Source organism: Trematomus bernacchii, unplaced genomic scaffold (assembly GCF_902827165.1).
Source record: "Trematomus bernacchii unplaced genomic scaffold, fTreBer1.1, whole genome shotgun sequence".
Lineage (NCBI taxonomy): Eukaryota > Metazoa > Chordata > Actinopteri > Perciformes > Nototheniidae > Trematomus > Trematomus bernacchii.
The window spans coordinates 5,666,399-5,693,913 of NW_022987656.1; the positions used below are offsets into that span (position 1 = coordinate 5,666,399).

The 27,515-nt window shown below is 39.1% G+C and overlaps 1 protein-coding gene across 1 annotated transcript; it reads right to left on the reverse strand.

Annotated features, from left to right (window-relative positions):
* Positions 1 to 364: 364 nt before the first annotated feature.
* Positions 365 to 25,940, reverse strand: LOC117486661 (calpain-A-like). Its single transcript, XM_034135169.1, has 19 exons — positions 25,704 to 25,940; positions 25,442 to 25,511; positions 25,141 to 25,259; positions 24,912 to 25,045; positions 24,660 to 24,834; positions 12,960 to 13,034; positions 12,333 to 12,418; positions 11,534 to 11,608; positions 9,139 to 9,299; positions 6,623 to 6,789; positions 6,290 to 6,301; positions 5,972 to 6,180; positions 5,562 to 5,604; positions 5,350 to 5,418; positions 1,324 to 1,381; positions 1,130 to 1,191; positions 925 to 993; positions 659 to 737; positions 365 to 480 (listed from the first exon to the last, which is right to left on the reverse strand). Exons 1-19 carry the CDS (start codon positions 25,938 to 25,940, stop codon positions 365 to 367), a joined length of 2,016 nt encoding a protein of 671 aa, XP_033991060.1.
* Positions 25,941 to 27,515: the final 1,575 nt, after the last annotated feature.

Below are 27,515 nucleotides of genomic sequence, written 5' to 3' on the forward strand. Positions count from 1 at the left end.
CATCCTTAGTTAAAGAAGTTTACTGCTTGCACTGTTTAGGGAAAATATTGACAGATAATGGCTATGCATGAGAACTGACTTTTGACCTTTGCCAAAGCTTTTAATAAACTTTCATTTCCATAACACATTTCATGGCAAACCATCCGAAAGTTATTGAGAATTGTTACAATAAACGTAACATGTCCTGTTATGCCTGAATATTCTTCCATTAATATCCTGCAAACTATGTGTGCAAGAGGCTATTGCAATTGTTTGCTGACTACACAAAAAAGACACTCAAAGTCAATAAAAACATTTCAATACAATTATTCTGGTACTTTTTGGATTTGTGTACTGTCATCGGTTACCCATCTGTACTTACGGCTCATGCAGTCGAAGCGCAGCACCCATACTGATGAAGCCTCTCCAGGGTGATGTGTCCAGAGGAGGCACCGTAGCGCAGAGCCAACAAGTTCAGCATGTCATCGCTGGCCCTCTTTCCTGACATAAAAAATAGGATCAGAGTTTAGGTTATTGCATAATTAAGGGCTGTTGTTTTCATTACATGTTGCAAATGGTTTTCAACTTCACTAAGCCATGATACTGTCACACTTGTATTGTCACACAATTCAGTTTATGTTTTGTCAATGGAAGACAAAAGAATAGGCTGATTGTCTACCTGACGCCATGATAGCATTCCTCAGCTCACTCAATGACAGTGTTCCCGTCTTTGAAACATCAGTGCGGAAGAAAATGTCCTGGTAAAGAAAACAGTGAGTTATAAACAACACAGTAAGAAAACACAAACTCTAAATCATGACAGAACCTAACCCAATCATTCATGGGTGGTGCAATGAGCACACTCATACTGTCATGTCCTTTAGGTATCCAACAATCTGCTTTGTTTTACTGTGACATTTTTAAACTTTACTGAGTTCCTTTTACCTTGTACGCGACAACCTTCTTCCAGAGACGAACAAATTCCTCTCCATTGAGTTTGCCAGTGACTGACGTCTAGTCAAACATTAAGGTATATAACTGTACTAGATATTGTTTCCTGTCTCAGCCTGACCTTTAAATCTGTTCATATGTGTGAAACAAGAACAAATTCTACACAATGATTCTCAATGAAAATGACATTAGAGGATACATCCATCAGAGCAACCATGCTGCGACAGGCATCAATGCTGAAGCCTCCTGATTTCAAGTCTCCTAAATAAAAGTAGAAAAAACCAGCACTTTTAAATGTTAATAAATCCAGCCACTTCACTGAATAATTGATTTAGTTTAGTAATAGTTTTAGATCATATGTTGTCAAGCCTCTCTGGGTTTTAAAGTTCAAACCTTTCAGGATTTGTTCATTTAGAAGCCTCTGGAGCTGCTCGGCATCCACTTCTTCGTACTGGAAATGAGAACAAGAAAGGACTTATTCAGTATTTTGCTCACATGTTGGCTGTCATAACTTCGGTTACCTTCTATATTAATCGGAAGTTAATGCATGCCCACATATTTCGGTTGGTAGGCCTATAACAAATCTTAAGGCGAGACACGGCAGGCAAAAACATCGTTTTTCAAGCACTTGTCAATTTTGAGATTTTGTGCTATTTTGATTCTATAACATGTTTTCTTTCAGGCTTTTGGAAGGAAAACGTACAAAATACACATTTAAGTGTTTATTTACTATAGTTTGTCTATTTGCGTCTGTAGATTTTCTCCTAAATTCACCAAAAGTTAGCATTCTAACGTAACATAAAGTACCGCGACCGCTGTTTGCACCATGTCATCAGAGGTATCGTTGGAAAGCTCAGTCTCGTGCACAATCTCATCGGATCCAAATATGGTCATTTCCTTTGTATCAGCAACCAATCGTGAAAGTACAAAGGGGTCTTAAACCAAGAAACGAAATCTCATTGGCTGGTGTCAATTTCTGACAACGTGATTCGTTCAGATGCGTCACGTGGTGTGCTAAAACACTTCCTGGTTAGCTTTCCACCAGAAATTTAAATCTCAAAATGGCAAAAGAATGGCGAAAAAAACGTTCACAGAGAAGACGACAACAATTGTCACTTGCACAAAGCAAGGTTATACAAGAAACAAATGACCCCGAACATGAAATACCTTCACGGAGTGCGTAGATGCGCAAGCTGTCATCCAAAGAACAGGAGGGTTTAGCTAGCGTCACACTGCAATCTTTAAAGGTTGTTTTCTCAAAATGAGTTTTTTCTCCTATACTCTGAGTCAGAAATGTCCACTTCAGTACCACGTAGACACACCAAACCTTCCAGTTATATTCCTATCAATATTATGAAGGCTTTTACAGAAGGGTTTGTTTATATATCATTCATAGCCTGAATTATATAACATTGTATACCTAAAAACATGGCGAAAATTGATATTTTAGGGCTGTTTTATGGAGTGATAAAAGAGATATCCAAAATCCCTTCTGTAAAAGCCTTAGATACTAATATGACTACAAAATGAAACAATAATTTTGATCCTGGCTTTATCCAAAGTTCAGATTTCGGTTCCTGAAATGTGTTAAAATATGTGCATATTTCATGAGATAATGGATCATTTGCATATTTAAACATGCTATTTCAGAAAACTTGTAATACAAAAACAATTGCCTTATTGTAAGTAATTAACTGGAGAAATTTCTAGCTGATATCTTTAAGTTAAAAAAATTACCCTATTCACCTGGGGTGTCTCGCCTTAAACATGCTATTTCAGAAAACTTGTAATACAAAAAACAATTGCCTTATTGTAAGTAATTAACTGGAGACATTTCTAGCTGATATGAGGTTAAATTGTTAACATAGGTTCAGGAGCATGGCCACGCCTAAAACTCCGCCTCGAACCACGGCCACCCCTATTTATATCCGGCAAAAACTTCCGGCCACCGCTTGTCTCATCTTCCAACCCACCCTCCCTCACCCTTCTACCCATACAGTTCCCCTTCCGACTCACACCGAGCGATACATCCATCCCTCCCTCCCCTCAACATCCCTACATCCCTCATCCCTCATCCCTCCATCCCTCCATCCCTCCATCCCTACATCCCTTCATCCCTCATCCCTCCATCCCTACATCCTTACTTATACTTTATTAGGTACACCTGTTCGACTGGTCGTTAATGCAAATATCTAATCAGCCAATCACATGGCAGCAACTCAATGCATTTAGGCATCTAGATATTGTCAAGGAGACCTGGGGCCTCATTTATATCGCCTTGCGATGACAAAAAAAATACACATAACCTTCCTCAGGCAGTGTGTTTGTACCGGGGACAGGAGACACCCCCTTGATGAGAAACTGTAAGAAATGATCGGGGAATCCCTCCGGAGTGGAGTCATGACGACTGGATCTGAATTATTTTGTTGTATTTGGTGGTTTATGTTCCAGCTGTCGATCAGCAACTATATATCCATAATCCACCAGTTAAAGGAAATACAACTAATGTGTTGTGTTATATTAGCTGTACAATTTACCACATAGTGTTCTTAGTTTCCATACCTCCTGTGTTTTAACGGCATAAAACACGATTAAACGTGATAGTATATAAAACCATGCTCGTATCTACAACCTATAGAAATGCAAAACGGCGTCAGTTTAGACGCAATTCTGTCCTCCTGCTTACCGCATCATTTATGAGAAAACATTTCATAACATTAACACAACATATTCGAGGTGGTTTTAAATAACATATCCGTATTTATTTATTTCTCCAAGTTGTGTTTTTGTGTGCACTGAGGAGTCTCAAACAGGCGTTTGTTTAATCATTTTAAGATTGGCTTTAATCAATGTTTGAAAATGAATTCTTCATAATTTGATAAATGAGAGGTAACATTTTATTTATGGTATTTGTCATGTCTAAGAAACTTATTGTGAAAGTTTATTCTTTATGTTAGTTTTGTCATGTCTTTCTGTCCTGTGCTTTATGTTTATGTGAATAGTAATTCTCCCTCTCATTTCAGACCTCCACGCTCCCCGCCCCTATCTGTCTCCTGCGTCCGTGATTGTTTTCCCCGCCCTGATTGTTTCCACCTGTTCCCATTACCCTGTGTATATATTCTGCTAGTTCCCTCCTGTCCATTGTCGGTTCGTTTCCTCATTCAGGACTTTGAGCAAGCTTACTTCACAGACGTGTTACGTACCTCTAAGCTTCAGAGTATTGTTATTGTTTTTCCTCGAAAGAGAGTTATTGTTTTCCCTGTTTTTGTTACTGTGTAAACTCCAGTAAAATCTTTATTTTGAACCTCTCCTGAGTCTGAGTTTGAGTCGTGCATTTGAGTTCATGCCTCAGAGTTCACTCCTTGACAGTATTATTTCCACATATTTCTCTCCATTCTTCCTTCTGCCAACGGTGTCGCAGTTTCTCGTCTCTCCCGTTGTTGTGCTTAGTGCGTACGCATGGGTTAGAGTTTGCGTGGAGGACCACACATTTCCCCGTCAACTTAGAATTTTATAAATCGCAAACATTGCGTAGAAACTGGCGTACGCCATTTTTTGAGCGTATATCCCTTTATAAATGAGGCCCCTGGTCTGTATGAATGCACCTGCCCATTGCCTGAACAAGTTAGATGCCACCTATCACAGTGCACTGAGATTTGTCACTAATTGTAAAGCACTTACACATCACTGTACCCTGTATATCAAGGCAGGTTTGCCATCACTTACTGTACGGAGGCTCAGTCATTGGTACACGTTTATTTATAAAGCTATGTTGGGTAAACTCCCGTATTATATCTGCTCTCTGATAACACAGAGAGTTGCAAGCAGCTATTGTCTGAGATCGCATGATGTAGTCTTGTTAGATGTGCCAAGAGCAAGGACTGTCTTAGGTAAGACAGTTTTTATGTGCGCAGCTCCACTTGCTTGGAACAGTCTACAGCTAAAATTGAAACTGAGCAATTTCATTGCTCTGCATGTTTTTAAAGCAAGGCTAAGTGAAATGCTTTTTGATACCATGGGTACTTGTAAATGTCGATAACTATGTAAATGTAGCCTGTAAATATAATGTATGATGTCCTTTATTGTTTTATGTTTGTTTTATGTTTCATGTGGAACCTATTTGCTGCAGGTCTCCCTTACAAAGAGATCTATGATCTCAAGGGACCAATCTGGTAAAATAAATGTTTGAAATTAAATGAAATGAAGTGTAGAAATGCAAGCGCAGACGATTTAAATTGGAGGACATTTCCAAATCGCTTTTGGCTTTATGGTACTTTTTACAAGAGCAAGATGATCGGAACGATTCCAATCTCAATTCGTACGGACACTACAACTGTTAGCATAGCACAACAATGGAGGCAGTACAAAAGACAACAAAATCTCTGAAACTTTTCTTTGCAAAGGGTCTACATCAATTACCTTGTCAGAGTATTGACGGAAAAAGTGTTTCTTCTTTTCGTCGTTCTCCTCATTTTCAGTTCCTTTGTCCTGCAATATATTGAGTGCTTTCAGCTCGAGATGAACCAATGCAATAATGTTCAAATTATATCAATGTTATCAACCTAGTAAACAACATGTAACAGAACATCTATATATCTATCTATCCATCTGTATTTAAAAAACATGCACACCATCACTTCCTGTTGTTCGTGGTAATGGCCATCCGAATTCTCACTGAAAAGAAAGACGAGACATCAGGACATTGCTTGTGGAAAGTTCTGGTCAACAAGAACAGCAAGAGGTGGTAACCAGAAGTGCGACAACACCGCGTAAAAAATAACCTTTAGTACTCCATAGGTGTGATGGAGTACTCAATAATCAGTTGTTCTCTTGGCTTCGGAGTTGTATAAATGAATTTTTAAGAAATTATTTGTGCGGCTAATGAAGTAATGTAGTTTTAACTTGCTATGCCAGTGATTGAACAGTGTTTGGGTAACTCCCCCAACACTGTTGAACAGCCGTTTACTTTTGACCAGGAACTCATTTTGTGTTGCATATATGTCTTTACAAGCTTTTGAAGAGTTAAGTTGAGAATGCTTACTGGACGTGGGTCTCTGCCTTGGAGAGGATGGTCAGGATGAAGGTGGCAGTCTCATTGGGATTAAAGGTGGACGGTACGATCAGGTACTCGCCAGGCTTTAGCATCAGGAACTCTATCACCTCACGTGCGCTTTCGTATTTTGTAGTTTGGTAGACAAGTCTGTTCGGGTTGAAGAACGAGGCTGGGAACTTTCCACTACGTGACTTGTACTGTAAAACCAGTCATAAATAATGTTAAAGAATATTGTTTTATATTATAGCTTTACAATGTAGGCGGGCATTAACTGTCTATGAGGATTGGGACAAAAATGTTACTTACTTCTTCAGTCACCTTCGAAGAAATCAGAGGAAAATAAATTAGTTTCAAGTTTGAGGTGTACAAAAATAAAAATAAAACAGGCTCTTGGTGAGTGAGTAAGCTGTACTCAAAGTTTATATTACAGGTATGATTATAATGTTGTTTTCTTTGTAGTGTCATGAGTCACATTACTGCAGATTTTTTAAATGAAAAATAAATAATGGCTTAATCTAAAAAACAGCATTATGTTTGCTTTCATTTAATGTCAGTATCTCTAAAAATGTTGTATCATGTCTTTGCATTATATATCATAAAGATCTCTGCAATGGGACAAAAACAATGAGTGATATTTACCTCAAATACATAGAATCCAATGCCGAGATTTTGGACCAGACGTCTGTTCCTCTTGTCAGGCTTTTGCATCAGAGACAACAGCATGTTCTTCTCACCCTGTTTCCCAGAACATTCACTGAGTACTTCCTCAATCTTGACCCGGTACTGCGGATTAGTCCAGAAACTGTCTGGAAGGCAAAGATTACAGATTTTAAAAAGTTATAACCAAATGATCTCCTTATGTCAGAGGTGTCCAAACTTTTTTCAAAGAGGGCCAGATTTGAAAGTGTGAATATGACGGGGGCCATTTTTAAACATGAAAGTAACGTACAAATACACTGTAATATCACCATTTTCATTGTCACGATTATCTTTATTTTTGAAATGGCAATGGAATCAAATACAAGCCTCTCAGACGTGAACAACTCTAAAAACACAATTCTGCCTTCCATTCATATCTGGAGAGTCAGACAACATTGAATAGATTATATGGAATACCTCAGACTTTGAAGCTGGTTTGACCTATTTTGAATAAAGTGGGGTGCCAGTCAACATCAAGTCGGACAAATAGTAATCTAAAATATTAAACGAAAATGTTTCAGTCAAACCACACACAAATTAATCAATTCAGGAAATATCTCCTCCATCACTGAAAAGCAATACAAAATAAATCACACATCAATTTCCATTTTCGTCAGATATATTTCATGGGGGAAAGTAACACATAAAAGATCAGTGTGTGTGCAATGTGTGTGATGAAAGGAGTCAATATATACAGTTCAATCCTCTTAATCAAAGAGTCCAGTTGGTTAAAACCCCAACATAAATTCAATCCAGTTCATAGGCCCAGAAACAGGCAATTAAAAAGGTCCGCTCCGGGTTTTAGAGCGGATCCACCCAAAACAAACCAGGAAATACCAAAACCAAAATACAGCGTCTTTAAGAAGAAGACATACTTTATTAATCCTTCACAGGGGAAATTATTTTCTCGACTCTGTTGTGTTTAACAGAAAAAGGCAAACGCAAACACCATCGGCTTAAATTCTGGCATTTGTAAGGCCCCTTAGAGAGGTGCTGCCACCATGCGGTGAAAGGAGGGATTACATTTTAAAGATTTATTCTGTTTGACAGTGCTAGTGGGCCATAAGTAATATATTATAAGACCGAAGCTGCGGGCTGTATTCAATCTGACCACTGGAATTATTCGTCAAATTAAAATTGAGCAGGACCCAAAAAGACGGCACAACAATGGTCTTATTCACAACGTGCGATTGGATGAAACTTCATAAAACTTAACCTGTTACGCACCGCCCCCCCCGGTGGATAAACGCGTCATTTGCAGGAAACAACGTCTAAGGAATCTTAATATTTAATAAACTATGAATGTTTTATATCCATGTAACGGGAAGAAACTCAGCTAACTGATCTTTTTAATTTTTTTTTCCAAAAAAACCCCACAATGCTAACACTCAGCCTCTGAATTAGCCACGATCGAAAAAATGTAACCTATCACTGCACCTAAACTCACTCATAACTCCCTTATTACTTATCCTAGATGCACAGCCAACCCATCGATTAGCATCTCCTGGAGACACAGAATCTGGGGGTGCCCACTTCAACACTCAGTGATAAACATTTGCGACGCTATAAACAAAAACGTACATCAAAATATGTGGCGCTAGGTAGCTACAAACGCTAACATGGCTTACCTTGGTCAAAACTGGTCTTCAATGGAATTAAAACGATAAAAAAACGATGCTGCAGTTAATCCATAGGTTAATCCAATGTGTCTGTGTCCTCTTTGAAATGATTTCTGATAATCCATAAGCAATAAAACTGCTTTTTCGTTTCCAAATGTCAAAGCGAGAGATCGCTTCACTCTGGTGCAAACCTGCATGCGGGAAGCCCCCACCGTTTGTTTTCACAACGAGTGTGTGTGGGGGACTCCCCCTTCGATTCTATTGGCTCTAACGGTCAGAAAGAGGTGTCAACCATCAAAATCGACCAAGGGGGGCCAGAGATATGAAGAAAAAAACCATTTTCACCCAAATCACCAGTGGTTTTGGCTAAACCTCTCTAAAAAGGTCAAATGTCACTTGTTTTGCATCAATCTTGATACAGGGTACTTATTATATGTTGTACTTTGGATTCCTAAAGCTTTTAGTCGACTAACCCATCATCCAAGGGTAGTTTTCACTATAAGTAAAAAAGAATTTTTGGACGGACACTATAATTTACAGTTTTTTACTAAAATAAAAAACATCTATATTGATTCTGACTTTTCTACATCCAACTCACAGGTTCATCATTACTTTGAGAAAAAAGATTATTAATTTAACCCTTTTAGAAGGGAAGATATGGTCATTTGTTCTGGGAATGGCATTTTCGAGCCTGAGACCTGAAAAACAGGCTCAGAGCTTTAACAGGTTAAGCTGTTTCTGTATCGTCTAATTAAAAAAGACTATAGCTGCTTTAGCAAGTGATTTAAGTTTTTAGTATAGTATATTAGTTGAGTATTAGTTTTCTAAGTAGCCTACCAATATTATTCGTGCATCCTCCGGCAGTTGTTCCTGCAACCCATCGGCCCTCACAGCGGGAGGTCTTCCAGTGGCAAGATGTATTTCCATCAAGGAAGTCGAGAGATGGGCAGCAGATGTCCAGATCACTATAGAACCTACAGAAGTCTTCCAGGGTCATCCTAGTGACATCAGAGATCACTTTTGATTACTCACTGTTGTTTTAGTTTGTTTACTTGATCCATCAAAGAAAAAGACAATTCAACTAGTTTAAGAAAGCCATCCAAATACAATCTGCATAGATATTCTATAGATGTTACTGAACATATAATCAATTTATAATCTAGAGTTACAATATCAATCAGGATTATTACACAGCTAAATCAAATACTAAATTCTGATTGCTCAAGTTGGACATTTCAGAGGTTGTTATTTCTTGTTAACACACAGCTATTAAGGAAAACAAACAGTTGCTAAGGAAGATCAAGTCACTATGTGCAGTCATATCAATCCGCAGAAAGAAGTCCGGTACATTTAAAGTCAGTTGTAATTTTTATATTTCTTGAGAGCACAAAACGTTGGATTCATGATGGATAGCCTGTCGCCAGGACCTCAGATAAATCTGACAGAGAGGAAGTAAACACTAACAGGAACAGTAGAAGAAAACAATAACAGGAACAGCAGAAGAAGAAAGACTGGAATTAAACAGGAACAGCAAAAGAAGACAGACAGGAAGTGAACACTAACAGGGACACCGTATGGGCTCTGGCAGTGTTTAAAGACTGGTTAATGGAAAAGAAAATGTGATCAGACTTGGACAGTTACAGAAAACCTCCATCAGTGCTGCCGTCTTTTTAAGTTACGTTGCTGTCGCCCCAGTTCCAGTAATCGGTACGCCGTGAGACTCACTTTTTTTTCTTAGCACATGTAAAACAATCAATTTTAAATCATTAAATTAATTTCTCAATCAATTTGTTGGTTTATTTAGTATGTAGGCATGTAATAAGCTAGATAATGTGCAGCGAGGTGGTCATTAATGAAAAAAGAACACCGACATTGGCCTCAGGAATATATATTGTATATATCTACGTACACTGTACCTATTATATGTTAAACTATAGTTTCAAAATACAAACTAGTTAATGTACTAATGTTTTACAATTAGTTTTAGTTGCTACAATGTATTTGTATGAGTATTTCAGATATAATACGGGAGTTTACCCAACATAGCTTTATACATAAACGTGTATCAATGACTGAGTTTGTAAGTGATGGCAAACCTGCCTTGATATACAGGGTACAGTGATGTGTAAGTGCTTTACAATTAGTGACAAATCTCAGTGCACTGTGATAGGCGGCATCTAACTTGTTCAGGCAATGGGCAGGTGCATTCATACAGACCAGAGGCCTCATTTATAAAGGGATATACGCTCCAAAAATGGCGTACGCCAGTTTCTACGCAATGTTTGCGATTTTTAAAATTCTAAGTTGACGGGAAAATGTGCGGTCCTCCACGCAAACTCTAACCCATGCGTACGCACTAAGCACAACAACGGGAGAGACGAGAAACTGCGACACCGTTGGCAGAAGGAAGAATGGAGAGAAATATGTGGAAATAATACCATAAATAAAATGTTACCTCATTTATCAAATATGAAGAATTAATTTTCAAACATTGATTAAAGCCAATCTTAAATATTACACATTAGTTATTTTATTGATATTTTTTGGCCTCCAGTTCCTTTTATTGACGAGAGTTGAAAGGGGGAGTCCGAGGGTATAACACGGGGAATGGTCCCAGGCTTAATTTTGAACCCGGGTCCTCCCCACGGGGATTGGTGACCGAGTGTCACAGCGTTATAAGGGTTGGTGTAAAATCCTTGTTAAATTGGAGAATTACGCCATCTGGTGTCACAAACGTGTGCCCGCATTAGCTATGTTATGGCAATGGGTTGTGGGAGATTTTCCCAACAGAACGCAGCTCACGTGTCCTTTTTATGTTCTGTCCACTGAAATGCAGGTATGTGAGTTTTGTATACCAGTTTGTTTATGTTGAATGTTTCACATTGCTTAGGAAAAATATACTACCACTATACGATCACTGATGTTTTGTTGTTAACTGAACATTTCTTTTGTGAGGAATGCAAACATTTTGTAAAAGATATAGCGTGTGAGGATCTCTTAAAAGGAACGCAGCCCACATGTCCTTTTTATGTTCTGTCCACTGAAATGCAGAATTAAACTGAAGTAATCACCAGCTCTGAGTGATCTGTTGCCGAGGGGACACTACACGGGGGTTACACGAGCACCATATGGGTCGCCAGCTCTACTCTAAGTGAGCTATACATCAGCATGCACATTTCTTATTTTAGAAATGAGTGTAACATTTGTCAACTGTAGATTTCAGCATGCTTACCAAAACTCCCCATCATCAGCCACAGAAAGGCACACTTCACGATCTTGAGGACTCACGGTCTGCCACAAAGGAGACCTTTTTTTTCACGAAGCCAAGAGAAGAGGCAATATTATTATAGATTTTTTCTTAATATATCACAGCAAAAGGCAATTACATTTGTTGTGCACAAGTGGGCAAACTCATGATCAAGAGCATATAAGGGTTGGCAGGTTGTTGTTTTCTTGACCAGACGCACTTTTGCAAATATGGGCAAAGAGTAGATGGTTTCGAGGAGCAACAGTATTTTAGCTTAGACTTAAAGCAGCAGTTAAAAGCCCTATTTATAAAGTTTACATTGAGTTTGAAAAAGCTAAAGAATTGGCATACTAGGCACTATTGTTCAGGATATCTCACCCTCACTAGCATATATTTTCATTAACTGATATAAAATAATGTACATTCTTAAATAATACAACAACAAAAAAGCCTTAGAGATATGATCAAAGAAGACATAACTTGGCTTCCATTGCCATGCTTTACTTTTAATCACTGCTAACAGTTTATAAAGGTTATTATAAACTGCACATGGTTGCAGGAAAGATTCTCATGGCTCTGATCAAAAGCATCAATAAGTGTGTTTGAACTCTTTAGAGGTGATTATCATAACATGGATTGTTGGCAAAGCACTCTTAGTAATTTGCCTTTGTGCTAAAATGAACATGTCTGGAATGTATTGACTTGAACAATTATCTCAGTGTTTTATCTCCGAAGCAACAGATAAAAGCAATTTCTCTGTGAAACAGTCACTGTGTCTTTTTACTTGTCACTCCAGTCTCCGATCCACTCCCGATGGCCCCAGGGGTTCCACAAACGCACCAGGTTTACCGGTTGCCCTCGGCTCAGAATCTGACCAGCAATGACCGGAGAAAACATGAATATTTTTCGTCCCATAAAACTCAAATGTACTGTAAACTTAACTGTAAACACATACGAGTACAGAATGGATGCCAACCCGAAGGTGCTGTATATGACTTTCAGATTCACATTAATATAGCATACTGTATGTACGTATTGATATGGAAGACATCTGTATTCGTTGTAAATAGGGCTTCCATGATTTTTGTGTTGATAGCTGATCCGGCCCCGCATGTGAACCCCTTCTTTCATGTCTGACTGGCTAGTAATTAGCTTCCTAACCCACGGTGTCAGGAGCATCGCCTACCCTCCACTTCCTCATGCAGGTTAACACTATTGTTAGTATCGTTAGCAGCTCAATTGTGCGACCCGTGTGCAGGCAATCCCATCCGGGAATCTGAATCATAGGTATACCCTGATAGCGTATATATTGCAAATTAAGCCTTTATTACCATAACACTTTCAAAATTCAGAGCCCAAATAATGTATACTGGATAGATAGAATGATGTTAAAATATTTAAAAACCTTCACCTGTTTCACACCTGTGACAGCGTAGGCATGTCCTTGGATGATTCCATTTGGTAAAACCGTGTTGGCAGATGTGGCCTACAAGATAAAGATACATGTTATTATTGGAGTCAGAATAGTGCATAATACTTTATCACTTCATAAGTTAACTAAACAGAAGACCAACATTTGATATTGTTTTGAATCAAATATATTGTCAGTATTTACTGATTTAGCTAATGAGCGATAGTGTGAGTTTTGTGTAGGAGACGTTAGGTGAGGACGCTCGCACGGTCTGTTGCTGCTTCTCCCTCTGAGACAATTTCAGTTCTCTCTGCACTCTAGCAGCCTACTTTGCTACATAGTTATACTATTATTATTATTATTATTTACTTAGTAGTATTTTCGCTTTGCAAACTACAATTTTTTTTCCCCAGGAATATTTTTCTCATTTACCAACCACCCAAACCAAATCCAGCCTTCATCTCAGAGATAAATTAACTTCACTCTGTTCAACATCTGTCATACTTGGGGGTTTGAACATCCACGTTGACACCCGTCCTGCCCCCCTGGAGCTGAGTTATTACAATTACTGGATATTCCCCACACACATGCATAGACATCAACAGATTATCGAGAACATCAAAACGCCTATTCAAAGTCACACAACAAAACACGGTCACAGTTCTACTCCGACATCATCAATAAACATCTGTGAAACTCCAAGCAGCCTTTCTCCACTATTTATAATTTCCTCAAGCCACAAACTCTTTCACACACCAATACCACAGAAGAGCTGTGCAATAGCTCCATTACGTTCTTTAGGACCAAAGTCGACACCATTTACTCTCTTCTCTCCAGCTCCTGCGCTCTTTCTGAGTCTACTGTCGACCCACAGCCTGGGATTCTCCAGCCTCTCTGCTGCTTCCTGGAGATCTCTCAGCAAGAGGTTGATGACATCATCCGCAGGATGAAACCTTCCACTTGCACCCATGACCCTCTACCCCAGGGTTCGAGTTATGTGGGAGCCAATGGGAGCTGAGCTCCCATAAGGAGGGGTCTGACTCTGAGCTCCTATGAAAGCAGTGAAATCATACATCTGTGGGGGTCACTAATACATTACCAACAACCATTATTTTAATCACAAATAATGCATGTGTCAATGTAATGAGTATTATTTACGTTAACGAGGTAAATAGGCTAAAAGAAAAACATGTTTCCAAAACAACTACGCATTGTATTCTCTCTTGAATGACAATATGCCTGCACTTCACCTCCAAGGTGCGCAATCAATTATTACGCAATATATGACTGTGAGCGTGCTGCGCAAGCCGAGATGATGTGTTATGTGGTGTGCGTAGTTTAACCTTTTCATATTTAAGTTTGTAGCAAGTAGAGGGCTGCTGCTGCTGTTTGTGTGTGTCTTTGTGCGTGCGCACATGTTAGTTTTAAAGACCCCCATAAAGCTCAGATTATAACTCAAACCCTGCTCTACCCACAGCCCTGGTAGAATCCAACATCCATGCTATAAGTCCCCTGATCACCCAAGTCATCGACTGCTCCCTCCAGGCTGGTCATGTTCCATCTGCTCTTAAAACTGCCGTCATTTGACCCCTTCTCAAAAAACCCTACCTAGACCCAGACGTCCTCTCCAACTACAGGCCCTTAGGATCAAAATGGCCGTTTTGAATCCCCTAAAACTTTAAATCGACCCAAAATGTATCAAAATACCCACCGGGAGTACAAATATGGCCTTTCTGGTAAATTGCCATTTTTTATCCTGAAAATGACAGAAATGTATTCAGCATCCTCAATAACCGCTCAAATTGTCCAGATCGGCAAAGCCATTTTTTAAATATTGTCTGCCTATGCTAATTAATGCAACTTATGCCAATTGTGCAAATTGCACCGGCAGTTGATATGTGCTGGGGACCTGTACTATACGTTTCTATCATCAAATGTTGGGGTACTCAACATCTCCGGGTTCATAATAGGACTCTATGAGCTGGCAAATAGACTATGAGGCCGTTTCCATAAGTGAATAATAATATGTTCATTGCCCCGCTCTAAAATGGTTTTGGTTCTTCCTTGGTACATGCCTCACCCTTCCAACAAGTTTCATGAAAAGTAGCCTGGTCGGTTTTCTTCACTCCTTCTTACAAACAGACAAACCTATGAACCAGCAAACCAAATAACAAAGATGACTTTGTTGAAGGGAATGTGCAATTTAACTTGAGTGGCAGCCTCATCAACAATATTTACCGCTGTAATGTATCATTAGACTGCACCCATTCTGGCAAGCTATTTCTTATCTCAGGGGTTCCCAAAGTGGGGGTCGTGAGCTGAAAAGTCTGGGAACCCCTGTCTTATCTAATAAATCAAATGTCAATACATGATTGTAGCCTTGAGCTCTACCATGGAGTGAACAGCCTTTTGTCTAAACAATCATAAACAAAAAATAACATGGACTATCAAGGCAAAAGATTTAAAGTGCACCTGTCATGCTATTTTTAGGCAATAGCATAGGTCTCAGATATATACAAATATATAAAAACCATGTCTATGAAGTGTTTTGCTCAAAATACCAAACAGATCACCCATTCTAGCCATGCCTCATGGCACTTTTGAAACTTCCTGTTTCAAAAGTGCTGATTTTGGGTATAAAGCTTTTTAACCCTTACAGATGGAGCAGTTTATTTCAGACTCCAGCTTACAGCTTCCTGCCTGCTACCTGCCTGCTACCTGCCTGCTACCTGCCTGCTACCTGCCTGCTACCTGCCTGCTACCTGCCTGCTACCTGCCAAAGACCAGTATCTGGGAATGTTAAGCCCTCCCACTATTTTCCAAGAGGGCGTTGCCAGATTTTCAATTTCAGGATTTAACCAGGAGATGGCGCTTCATTCACAAAAACAGGAAGACAACTTTCATGGACTTTCAGTTTTGTTGAGAAGAGCATTTGAACACATCAATATTTTAGATCAAATAAAGTATATCTAATCTTGTAATTCAATAATATATAGTCTTTATATATTAAATAACTATGGCCAAACTAAGACTTAGTTTTTCAAAAGAGAAAATGCAGATATTATATAAAAAACTAAAGTTAAAATCTTGTTTTTAATGCCCCAAGAGCAATAAAAACACTTGGTAAAAAAATCCTGAGTGCGGCTTTCATAAATTGCATTTAGCTGACGCTTTTATCCAAAGCGACTTACTATTTAATAAATGATAAATGATTATTCATAACAAATATGACTGATGTGTGATTATTATTCATGCTATATACTGATATAGGGCTAAGTAAGCAATCAATCCTGCAAATTAACCCTTAGTTGTTCAATATATTTATTTAGACAATGTGAGTAGAAATACAGAAATTCTGCTCCCACCTAAGGCCAACGTTGCAATATTACAACATTTCCCTAAAAACTTACCAAAACGTAAACATTTTAAAAACGCTTTCATTTCTGCTCCAGAGGCTATACAACAACATCTGAAAGGTCAAAAAAACAAACAGGGCTAGACAGCCATTTGTAACATATGGGAGAATGGTGAAAAGAACCAACTGGACTGGGACCAATGGGAAAATGCCTCTTCCCCTCAATGTGAAGCAAAAGATTGAGTCCTATGTTTCCAATCGGTTCCCAAATGTGAACATTATTTTGTATTTTTATTAAATTTGACAATGTCAATTTCACTTTCCACTATGTACAGGTATCTTGGGTCAGTCTTGTCTTCCAAAAATCAGGAAGTAAAGTCAAGATGTGAACTCAACCCGTAGTCACTCAGAGGGGGGTACTAATTATTTTCAAATGCATATAGGCAATGCCATCCATTTACATGTACTGTAGGCTCTTTCAGTCAAGAATTTGAATTTGAATGGGATGGGGAGACGCTCTGCCAACACTGACCCAATCTTCTGCTCCTTACAACCCACTGCCTGTGTTTTAACATGTTCTTTTGTTTTGTTTTATTTGTTTTGTTTTAATGTTCTGTATTTCAAATTGTTTTATTTAAGTATCCCAGTAATGTATGTTGCATGTTTTAAATGTATTGTATTTACTTGTTTAAAATGAAATGTGTTTTAGATTGACTTTTAAAATCTAACTAACTACAGATGAAAAATAGCCTCTTGGCTAACTCTGGCACATTTACAGAAATGTTCATTAATGTGCACTGTCCCTGTTAAATAAATGAATAAATAAATAAAAACACCATTGCCACCGGTCATTCCAGTGCCAGTGGTCACTCCAGGGTCGGCGGCCACACCTGATGAACCCACCAGGGCAGTTTCCTCAGAGCGAGAGGAACATTTTTATCAGGACAGCTTTTTTAAGGGACAGCATCGCCCTGAGATCTATGCTGCTAATATTTTCATGGCGGCCATAACGCCATTTGTAACATATGGGAGAATGGTGAAAAGAACCAACTGGACTGGGACCAATGGGAAAATGCCTCTTCCCCTCAATGTGAAGCGATCTAACTAAGTTCTATTCATATTCTTGACGGGAAGAGCAGTGTAAATAGTGGCCTATATGCATTTGAAAAGCAATATAAATCACACAGTTAGTATACAATAGGCTTTAAAAGCACCATCGATAACCATTGCCCTTCTCCAATTCAAACCAAAAGAGAAAATGCAGATATTACACTCTGAAAAGAAAGGGTAGACATATCAGTACTCTTAGTGCCAAGTAGCTAAGCTGGGAAAACCTCTGTAAACATGCAAATGCTTGTCTTTTTTACAAGATTGTCAACGGCCTTACCTCACCTCCTCTTAGACAGTTTATTAACATACGCACAACTGCAACTAGGGTAACAAGAGGTGCAGAGAGAGGAAATTGCATTATTCCACTCAGAAAAAGTTATTTCAGTCAGTCTTCATTTTCTGTTAAAGCTGCTCAGCAATGGAACTCAATCCCATCTCCAATCAGAGACCAGTCCACATTCACTTTATTTAAATCAAAACTCAAAATATGGTTAGTGAGGAATCAGCTCTGCCAACAGTGACCCAATCTTCTGCTCCTTACAACCCACTGCCTGTGTTTTAACATGTTTTAACATGTTCTTTTGTTTTGTTTTATTTGTTTTGTTTTAATGTTCTGTATTTTAAATTGTTTTATTTAAGTATCCCAGTAATGTATGTTGCATGTTTTAAATGTATTGTATTTACTTGTTTAAAATTAAATGTGTTTTAGATTGACTTTTAAAATCTAACTAACTAACAACAGGTATTCACTCAGAGGGGGGTAGGTACTAAATGCCACCCGTTTACATGTAGGAAAACAAAGTCAAAAATCAACATACAGTAGGGGGGTGGAGGATGGTGAACGGTATGGTCAATGTTTGTAAACACAATCCCCAGGATGTGTCCTAATCAAACCAAAATAGCAGCACATATGCCGAGCCTGTACGTAGCGCTGTAACTTCCTCCACAAAAGCAGCCTTCTGTTTATTCAACGTGGTGGGGGCTGTCACTACCTGATCTGTCCGCCTGCCCGATCTGTACTGCACATGTGCGAGATGGTCCGCCATATTGGACAACTACATACGGCAACTCTACTAGGACACTTGACACAGTGGCTTTTGGCAAAGCAGAAAAAGAACCGAGAGAGATGAGTTATTGTTATTACAACGCGACTTCACTATTATTTAACAACTCTTTTTATTGGGTTCTTTTATTTGGGGTTAAATACATTGTCAGAATAAGTGAGACATGGATTTAACTTCTGTTAGACAGCTATATGCCATACATTTTTGCATACATTCACAGTAAATATTTATACAGTATGATAGCTGTCTAACAGAAGTTAAATTATAAATTATTATATAAAAAACTAAAGTTAAAATCTTGTTTTTAATGCCCCAAGAGCAATAAAAACACTTGGTAAAAAAATACAAGCTGTAAAAATACTTATATGTATTTAATACTAATAACATAATGATTAATTTCAGATCATAATACTTTTCAGTGTCTGTCTCATGCAGCAGCTGATCCAGTAATGAGTGACCCGGCCGACAGTAAAAATAAATATTTATAACTAGTTTAGGTTGTTTGAGAGGTAATTGAAATAGCTAAGGGTGATCTGACTTGAAGTGTGTGTTTTGCTCCTCCCGCTGCATCACAGCTATATATATCACCATTCTTTAATTAAATGTTTGATAAGTGCATGCAGATCACAGTACAGTAAAACACGTACACAGATACATTATTTTGTATTTTTATTAAATTTGACAATGTCAATTTCACTTTCCACTATGTCCACCGTTATTTTGCACAACCAATGGCAGAACTTTATTGAGGCCTGTAATTAGTCGACTACAGGTATCTTGGGTCAGTCTTGTCTTCCAAAAATCCTGTATCGCTTGCATCAGCTCCTGCTTCGAGCCTGGTTTAGCCTCCTTCCGAATGAAGTCTTTCATCAAGTGCCAGACCAACTCGATGGGATTAAAATCCGGAGATTCGGGTGGAGTTTTAACCCAGTTTATTCCCTCAGCCGCAATTGCAGCTGCAGCCGCGCTGTGTTTCGGGTCCTTGTCTTGGAAGAAGCGGTGATCCGACCCAAAATGTTCCCTGGTCGAAATGTCCTTAAAATGAAGTCCGAGTTCGACATTTGAATTCATGTCCTGCCAACACTGGCAGGACAGAAGGCGACACGCCCGTTCTAAGCCGTGTCCCTCACTCCTCACATCCCAAGCTGCATCCCCAAAAAGTGTATTATGTTGTTACATCGTTTCAGATGTTATGTTTCAGTTGTGCTCTTGATAAGCCATTAAAACAGTAAACACACGTTCAGTTTCCTTTTGCTTTTTGTGTCTCCTGTTCACCAAAACATACCCATCTGTGATGGATAAAGAAAGTAATCCAAAAGTAATCTAAAAGTAATCTGATTACGTTACTTTTTTAAGACGCGTAACTGTAACTGTATTCGGATTACTTTCAGAGCCATGTATTCAGTAATCAGTTACTGATTACATTTACAAAGTAACCCTCCCAACCCTGTTCATATCGCAATATATTCCAGAAGTCTGAAATGCAAAACATTTCCCACATTAGGGCAATTCACCTATACTTAACCCCAAATAAAAGAACCCAATAAAAACAGTTGTTAAATAATAGTGAAGTCACGTTGTAATAACAATAACTCATCTCTCGGTTTGAGTGTTCTTTTTCTGCTTTGCCAAAAGCCACTGTCTAGTGACTATTTCTCTTAGCGGATGCATGTCAATTTAAATCAATACATACAACTATTTTTTAAATCAATAAAAACATTTTCTAAATCCATAAAAGCATTTAAATTAAGATTGGGAGTCATGTCATTACTTTGTTGAGAATGTGGCCATGTAATAAGCGGGATAATTTGCAGCGACTTGGTCATTGTGGGGAAAAATAACACCCAGGGATCAAGATCCTGATCGTTTTAATGAAGTTGAATACAGAATATTCATATTTGTCAGTGATTTCATGTCAATTCGGCGAACATAAACATAAATGATCGTGGTGAAGATGATGATTAAATTAGGATTAAAAATCGAGAGCCGGCTGCATTTCCTCTCGTTCGTTTTTTTCGACTAGACAACATTATTTTGTTAAATAACAACATGGTGATGTTTTGTAAATGATTACATATCTCTTATTTAGCACAGACTATGATCCTATCCGTGACATATGGATCTTAACAAAGATCCGCTATACAGTAGTACCAGACATACTGTACATCCAGCTTACTGTATCGAAGTTGATTTCACATGAGCTCCAGTGTGGAACCCCACTGCACCCCCTGGTGGATCAATGATCCATTGCAGCTGGCTTCACAATAATTACATTTATTTATCACAGGGGCGGTCTCAAGTCAGACTGGGGGCAGGATCTTCATCACGGGCCGTTCACGGGCCGACCGCGACCCTCGCGTTTCAAACTGTCCTGAATAAGCTGCTACATCTGTATGTTGTGTTTGGGTCTCCCATGACCCGTTTCAAGTTAAAATTATATAATAACTACGCTCTAGTTTTTTGTATCAGAACAAGGCTTCATGATATCCTCCACAACAGCTATATAAACACTACAAAACAGATTTTGACAATTTTTGCCAAGTCTGAAGGTCTCTAAAAAGAAAAGTGTATAATTTGGTGTTCGGGTCTGGGGAGACCCAGCAGAATTGTTTTGGGTGACTCAAGGTCAAATTTGGCCCAATCAAGATTCATCTTTGACTTTGACATCAACTGTAACAATAATTTTTCGCAACATGCACCTGGTCTCCTCTCCCTCTGCCCCCCTCACCCCACGGGAACTCGACCTTTCTCAAAGAATATGTACACTAACACTTGAACCTGAACACACATATGCACGTGTGCAATATGTGGTGTAATGTGTTTTGGGCCAAAAAAATAATTTACAACAGGATTGTACGGTTATGAATGCATTATAAGTTAGTTATGATGTAGTTAAAACAATATTGGATGATAGTGATTTTTTGTGTGTTTGGAGACAAATCATGGGTCAAAATTGACCCGCGAACACCATGAACGGTAACAGCTTTTGAACACAACACAAGGGTTAAAAATTAAAAAAAGGAGGGGGCTGAGCTCATGCGGGACCCGGCAGCTACTGTCTAAACTAAATACTGCTGTGATGAAATGCCATATCATGGATTATCAAGGATTATTTCTGAAACAGTATAGAGCTCAAAGGCTTTCTCTCTTGCCGGTTATACCACAAGGTGAGTTCCTTTTTATATCCAGCTTCCTCACACACATGCTCTCCAGTACAGGTTAGCTCTGAGTGTTAGCGATGCTAATGTAAACACCGACCATATTACGTCCAAAACTGTCGGGCATTGTTTCTGATAGCAACTTTCTGATAGTGCTGTGGGTCCACATTTCCGATATTACGTCATATCGGACGCAAATCTGGATCAGCTCCGTTGTACCCCCGTTTTTAGAGATTTGGGTACGGAGGAAAAGAGAGAGGGTTTTATTTTCTGACGCTGCCTGAGTTCCCTGACACACCGGGGACACATATTTATGTATAAAAGACATCAAAAAGTGCATTTTGCATGATAGGTCCCCTTTAAGAGACCATAGAATAGGTAGATTCTATGGAGCTACTAGTTTGAAAGAAAAAGATTAACAACCTTTTTAATCATCCAAAATACTACAATGGCAGGGAATTGAGAGAAATATTATAAGCAAAGGACATTGGAACATTAGTTTGTCTTTCTCTTTTTACCAATAATATATAGGCGCGTTCACACCGGAGTACTTTTCCCCCGTACTTTTCCCGTTTAGTTCCGTTAGTACCCCTTATGTCGCATTCACACCAAAAAGAGTACTTATTAGTGCCGGGAACTTTTACCCCCATTTTTTGTGCCTGCTAGAGAGGTGGTACCAAAAAAGTACCAACAAAGTACCAATTTCTATTGGCTGGGCGAATTGCAAACCACGCCCCGTAAAACTCTGAAAAATGTTGTGAAGCCGCCATTGTATTTGTGGCATTAGCATTAGTAGCATTAGCATTAGCCCCGTGCACCAACGGATAGAGAATAACCTATGGCAACACAAAAAAAAACATGGGAGCGGTGGAGTGATGAAGAGGTGTCGGCGTTCTGGCGATTTACTCGGAAGGCTTCAGTAGAAGCTGCTGGGAGTCCCAGCAGCTTCTACTGAAGCCAGTCCCCAACTCCGGGGACTTCCGGCCGGGGACTTCGGGCGGCAGTATACGCCGTGAAGTTGTTTGCGGCCTGCCAGTAAACCCAAAGCAGAAGAAGACGAAGTGACGTCAGCGGCTCATTTGCGTAATCTTCCCTCAGGGAAAAGTACTCCGGTGTGAACGCGATTGGTACTTAGTGCCCTGGGGTACTAAGTGCCGGGGCACTAAGTGCCGGCACTAAGTACGGCAAAGTACTTGGTGTGAAAGCGCCTTTTGTACACTGGTTGTGCCATTGCCCAGATGCCATGCATACTGCTTACTAACTCACTAGCATACTAACCTGGTTTATAACTCATTCAAACATAGATAATCAAAAGCAGTGTGTTCCTTACCTTACAATAAAGATTTCATTACCTGAGTGATACCATATGTCATTTTTGTCTTTATAGCCGCAGAATAGGTTATTCAAGTTATAACGGAGAGAACTGGGTGGCCATTGAAGACCATGATCAGTTTTGTTTGAATAGTTTAATCTTAATAGATCGAGTAGAGAATTTGGAAAAATCCTTCCCTTCATAAGTATCAAATGGAATTAAAATATAGCTTAAATATACTAATGTTCTTCTTGGCAGTCTTTCGTCCATGTACATGTATGAACAGGGAGTTAGACAAAACGTAAAATGAATTGTACCATGCCATCGTAGTGCTTTTTGTTTTCTGTTGTGACAAATAAACGTTAGAAGCCAAAAAGATACTGAAATTATCTTTCTAACTTTGGCAAACTAACCATGTACTTGGCTAATATAATTGTAGCCTTAACCTGTTCCACCCTGAGCCTGTTTTTCAGGTCTCAGGCTCGAAAATGACATTCCCAGAACAAATGACCATATCTTCCCTTCTAAAAGGGTTAAATGAATAATCTTTGTTCGCAAAGTAATGATAAACCTGTGAGTTGGATGTAGAAAAGTCAGAATCAATATAGATGTTTTTTATTTTAAAGAATATTCAGATTGAACATAGTAAAAAACTGTAAATTATAGTGTCCGTCCAAAAGTTCTTTTTTACTTATAGTGAAAACTACCCTTGGATGATGGGTTAGTAGACTAAAAGCTTTAGGAATCCAAAGTGCAACATATAATAAGTACCCTGTATCAAGATTGATGCAAAACAAGTGAAATTTGACCTTTTTAGAGAGATTTAGCAAAGAAAACCCACTTCTGGGGTCATTTGGGTGGATTTTCCATATCTCTGGCCCCCCTTGGTCGATTTTGATGAATGAAATCTTTTTATAACCGCTAGAGCCAATGGAATCTAGGGAAAGTTCTCTACACACCAACACGTTAACAAATAAGGAGTGAGAGTGACGCGTGGCCAAAACCGGACGCTGCATACACTCTGTTGGCTACCATTAGCAGCTAACTTTTTTTCTCCGATTTTTACATAAAAATGGAATTATGGATTCTAAATAATTTTTTCAAAGGACAGATACATAATTAACCTATGGATCAACCGATTCAGCCGTGTTTTTTCTTGTTTTAATACCATTGAACACGTCTTTTGATCAGATTGACAGCTACGGTGAGACGATCTCCCGTAAAAGCTCCGTAAAGGTACGTGTTGTGATGTCTGTGTTTGCTTCCCCTGTCGCGAGTTCGGATCGCTCAGTGATGATACTATACCTATATAATCTGTGGAGTATAAGCTTTAATCGGATATATTGTATGTGCAGTTACGATAAGTAATAAGGGTATCTTTATCTTGAGTTCTGTGCTAAGTGCGTTAGCATTTTTTCGCTTAGTGCTAATTCAGAGGCTTGGTATTACCCTTGTGTTTTGTTTTGGTAAAAATGGTTCATATCTTCAGTTAGCTGAGATTCTTCCCGTTAATCTGGTGCTACACATTAATAGTTTCATAAATGTTAAGAAGCCCTGAGACACAGTCTCGAAAAAAAAAACGGTGGGGGGGGTCCACTGGGGGGACCCTCGTCCTTAAGAGGTTAAGATGCTGAATTAGGGTTTCAGCACTTAAAAGCAAAATGAGCTAGTCGGTGTTACTTGTGGTATATTCATACTTACCCCCTTAGGTGTACAACAGCCCATCAGTGACTTGGATTGGACAGCTCTGCCTATCAACTCCCACAGAGTTGGGGGAGATTCTGTCAGATCAATACACATGTGAACTCCACCGGTGAAGTCCACTAAAGCCTCTGCAGGAGTTCCGGCATTCATGTCCGAGTAGGAACCGCACACTCTGACAGAAGTTGGTGTAAAATTAATTGCACCGATACAAAACAACAAAAATCTCAAGACATTTTTTTTTTTTCATACTTGGCATAGGCTTTCTCCATCAAAGCAGGCCAGAACTCAGTTGGGTCTTTGGAGTGAACAAAGATCACTCTGCCATTAATAGTTGGTAGTTTGTCATCAATGACAACATCAACCCATCTTCCAAACCTCCAGAACTGAGTAGTTGTGAAAGGAGATGAAATAAAGAATGTAATAGCAATATGAGATGTGAACCATTTTAGCAGAATTGCTGCCAAGATTGTTGGTTTACCCTGAAGTGGAATATCCCGCAGTACTCCTCGTCAAATCTCTGTTCAAGAGGAACGACCTGCTTAAGGATGGAGGGCTGGAACGTCAGAGCTCCGATTGATGCAAGAAACCAGCAGTTTCCTGAGAGGGAAACAAAGTGACTATTGAGAGTACTAACAACCAAGAGGGCTTCAACATACTGGTACAAATTTTCCACCGCCCTGCTTTATTCTGTTTCCTGTCAATTGTCTGCACTTGCATCACAAAATTACATTGCTGGAAAAACAATTTATGGATTGTTATAAATCAATCAATTGCCATACCAAGTATGCCTTGACCAATGTCAAACCTGGAGACCCCATCAACTTCAAAACAAGGATTGTCAACCATTTTCTGAAAGAGAGGAATTGACCATACTTGTTAAGTCTTAGCTTGTCAGAAAACCACTACCACAAGAGCTAACACAAGTTAAGTGTTCCTTCCATCCCAACATTAACAAGGATCAACATTAAACAAGTGACAGATCAACAGAGTTGAAGTAGCAAAAGAAACATGTGATTTGAAATTGAACACTGAAACACTCACATATGGTCTCAGCCACACCACTCGCTTCAGCTCAGAAGGGGTCAGTACCCCAGGCCCGATGGACCTCACGTCAGGGGGGAACATGCCGTCGATGTACCGTACCCGTTTAATCATACAGTACTGTTTCAGCTGCTCAAAGTCTTGGTCCAGAAACTTCTGAGGGTTAGTGACGATCCCATTATCATCTTTCAGGTGACGGGCGTTGATGATGTTCACACACACACCTGGCGGAGGCATTGCTGCAGTGTTTGAACTCTGTTCAGAAAAGGGAGAATTTCAAGGTTATCAGTACTACAGGAAGTGTTAACATCTCGACCATCATCTAGAACTGTTTAAATGACCCTGTTCCCACTATAACCATGGGCATTTGGATGATACAAACATCAGATTTAAATAATTACAACGGACATAATATATGGAGAAATACAACAAATAATTTGCATGCAAATGTTCAATTTAATCCACAGGTGTTTGGACTTCACTTGGATTTGGCCTTAAATGTACAGTTATTAGGGTTCTAAGCATCACTTTTGTCATTGAATGGCCAGCAGTTGGCTGCCACCCAAGCCCCTCAGAGTCTCTTGCTGAGGTCCCTCCCTCGTAAAGTTTCCATCTTTGAAACGGAAATTGTTTTTATCCCCTGGTCCTTTTTTTTTTGTTCACTGGTTGTGGGATGGGCTATAACAACAACACAACAGTTCTTACCGACCACGTTTAAAACGTTTATATTGAAAGGGTTAGGATAATATGAGAGGCCGTCTAGCTCACAACTCATACTTGGTCTTACAAACAATATCAGAATCTCACATGTACACCACCAGATTCTTTAACACACAGTATCATACCGTCTTTAACGTACTGTCATTCCTTCCTTCATTTACTATCAAACTATCATACATAAATAACTATTCTCTCTCACACACAAAAACAAAATCTCTTAAACGCACCATCATACTCTCGTACACACACCACTATCGTCTTTCACAAACAACTATAATCTAATTGAACATTATAATAGTGTATGTGAAAGAGGATAGTAGTATGTGTGTAATCGGTAAACAATGTATGTAAGACAGAATAATAACCTATATAAGAGGGAATAGTATTTCATGTTTATAACAATAGTCATATATGTAAAACAGAATAGCAGTGAATAAAAGGCCGAACAATAGCTTATATAAGAGCAGTGTTTCCCCTAGGTTTACTGCCTTGGCAGGGTGCTGCTCGGGTACCCCCCCAACGAAATTTGAATTTCTTTTTTTTATCGATAACGGCTTGAGGTTAAAAAATAATAATAAACAAATTTGAAACTGGGGGGGGACACAAACGGGCAGACAGCAGAGCTCGGGGCAATAATGCAGATTTGTTTGACTTTTTTACACTTTGTTGTTCTCCTCCTTCCTCCGCTTGTGTGTGTGTGTGTGTGTGTGTGTGTGTGTGTGTGTGTGTGTGTGTGTGTGTGTGTGTGTGTGTGTGTGGAGCCCCGCCCTTCAGAAACAGAGCGGAGGGAGAATGTGAATACGCAAGGCAGTGGACACTGAAACATGTACATACATTGGATAAATAACATAGGCGTTTAGTTTATTTAATAAAAGAGCACATGTTCAATGTGTAAAGTGACCATAGATAGATTACTTCAGTTGCAATTTGGTGCTATCTATATTATTTTTTTTAATTAAAAAAAAATACAAAAAAATAAATAAAATAAATAAAAAAAAACACCTTGAATTTCAGGCGGGGCGCGGGGCTCCGTTGGCAGGGCGCAGCGCCCCGCCAAGACAATGGTAGGGGAAACACTGAAGAGGTAATAAT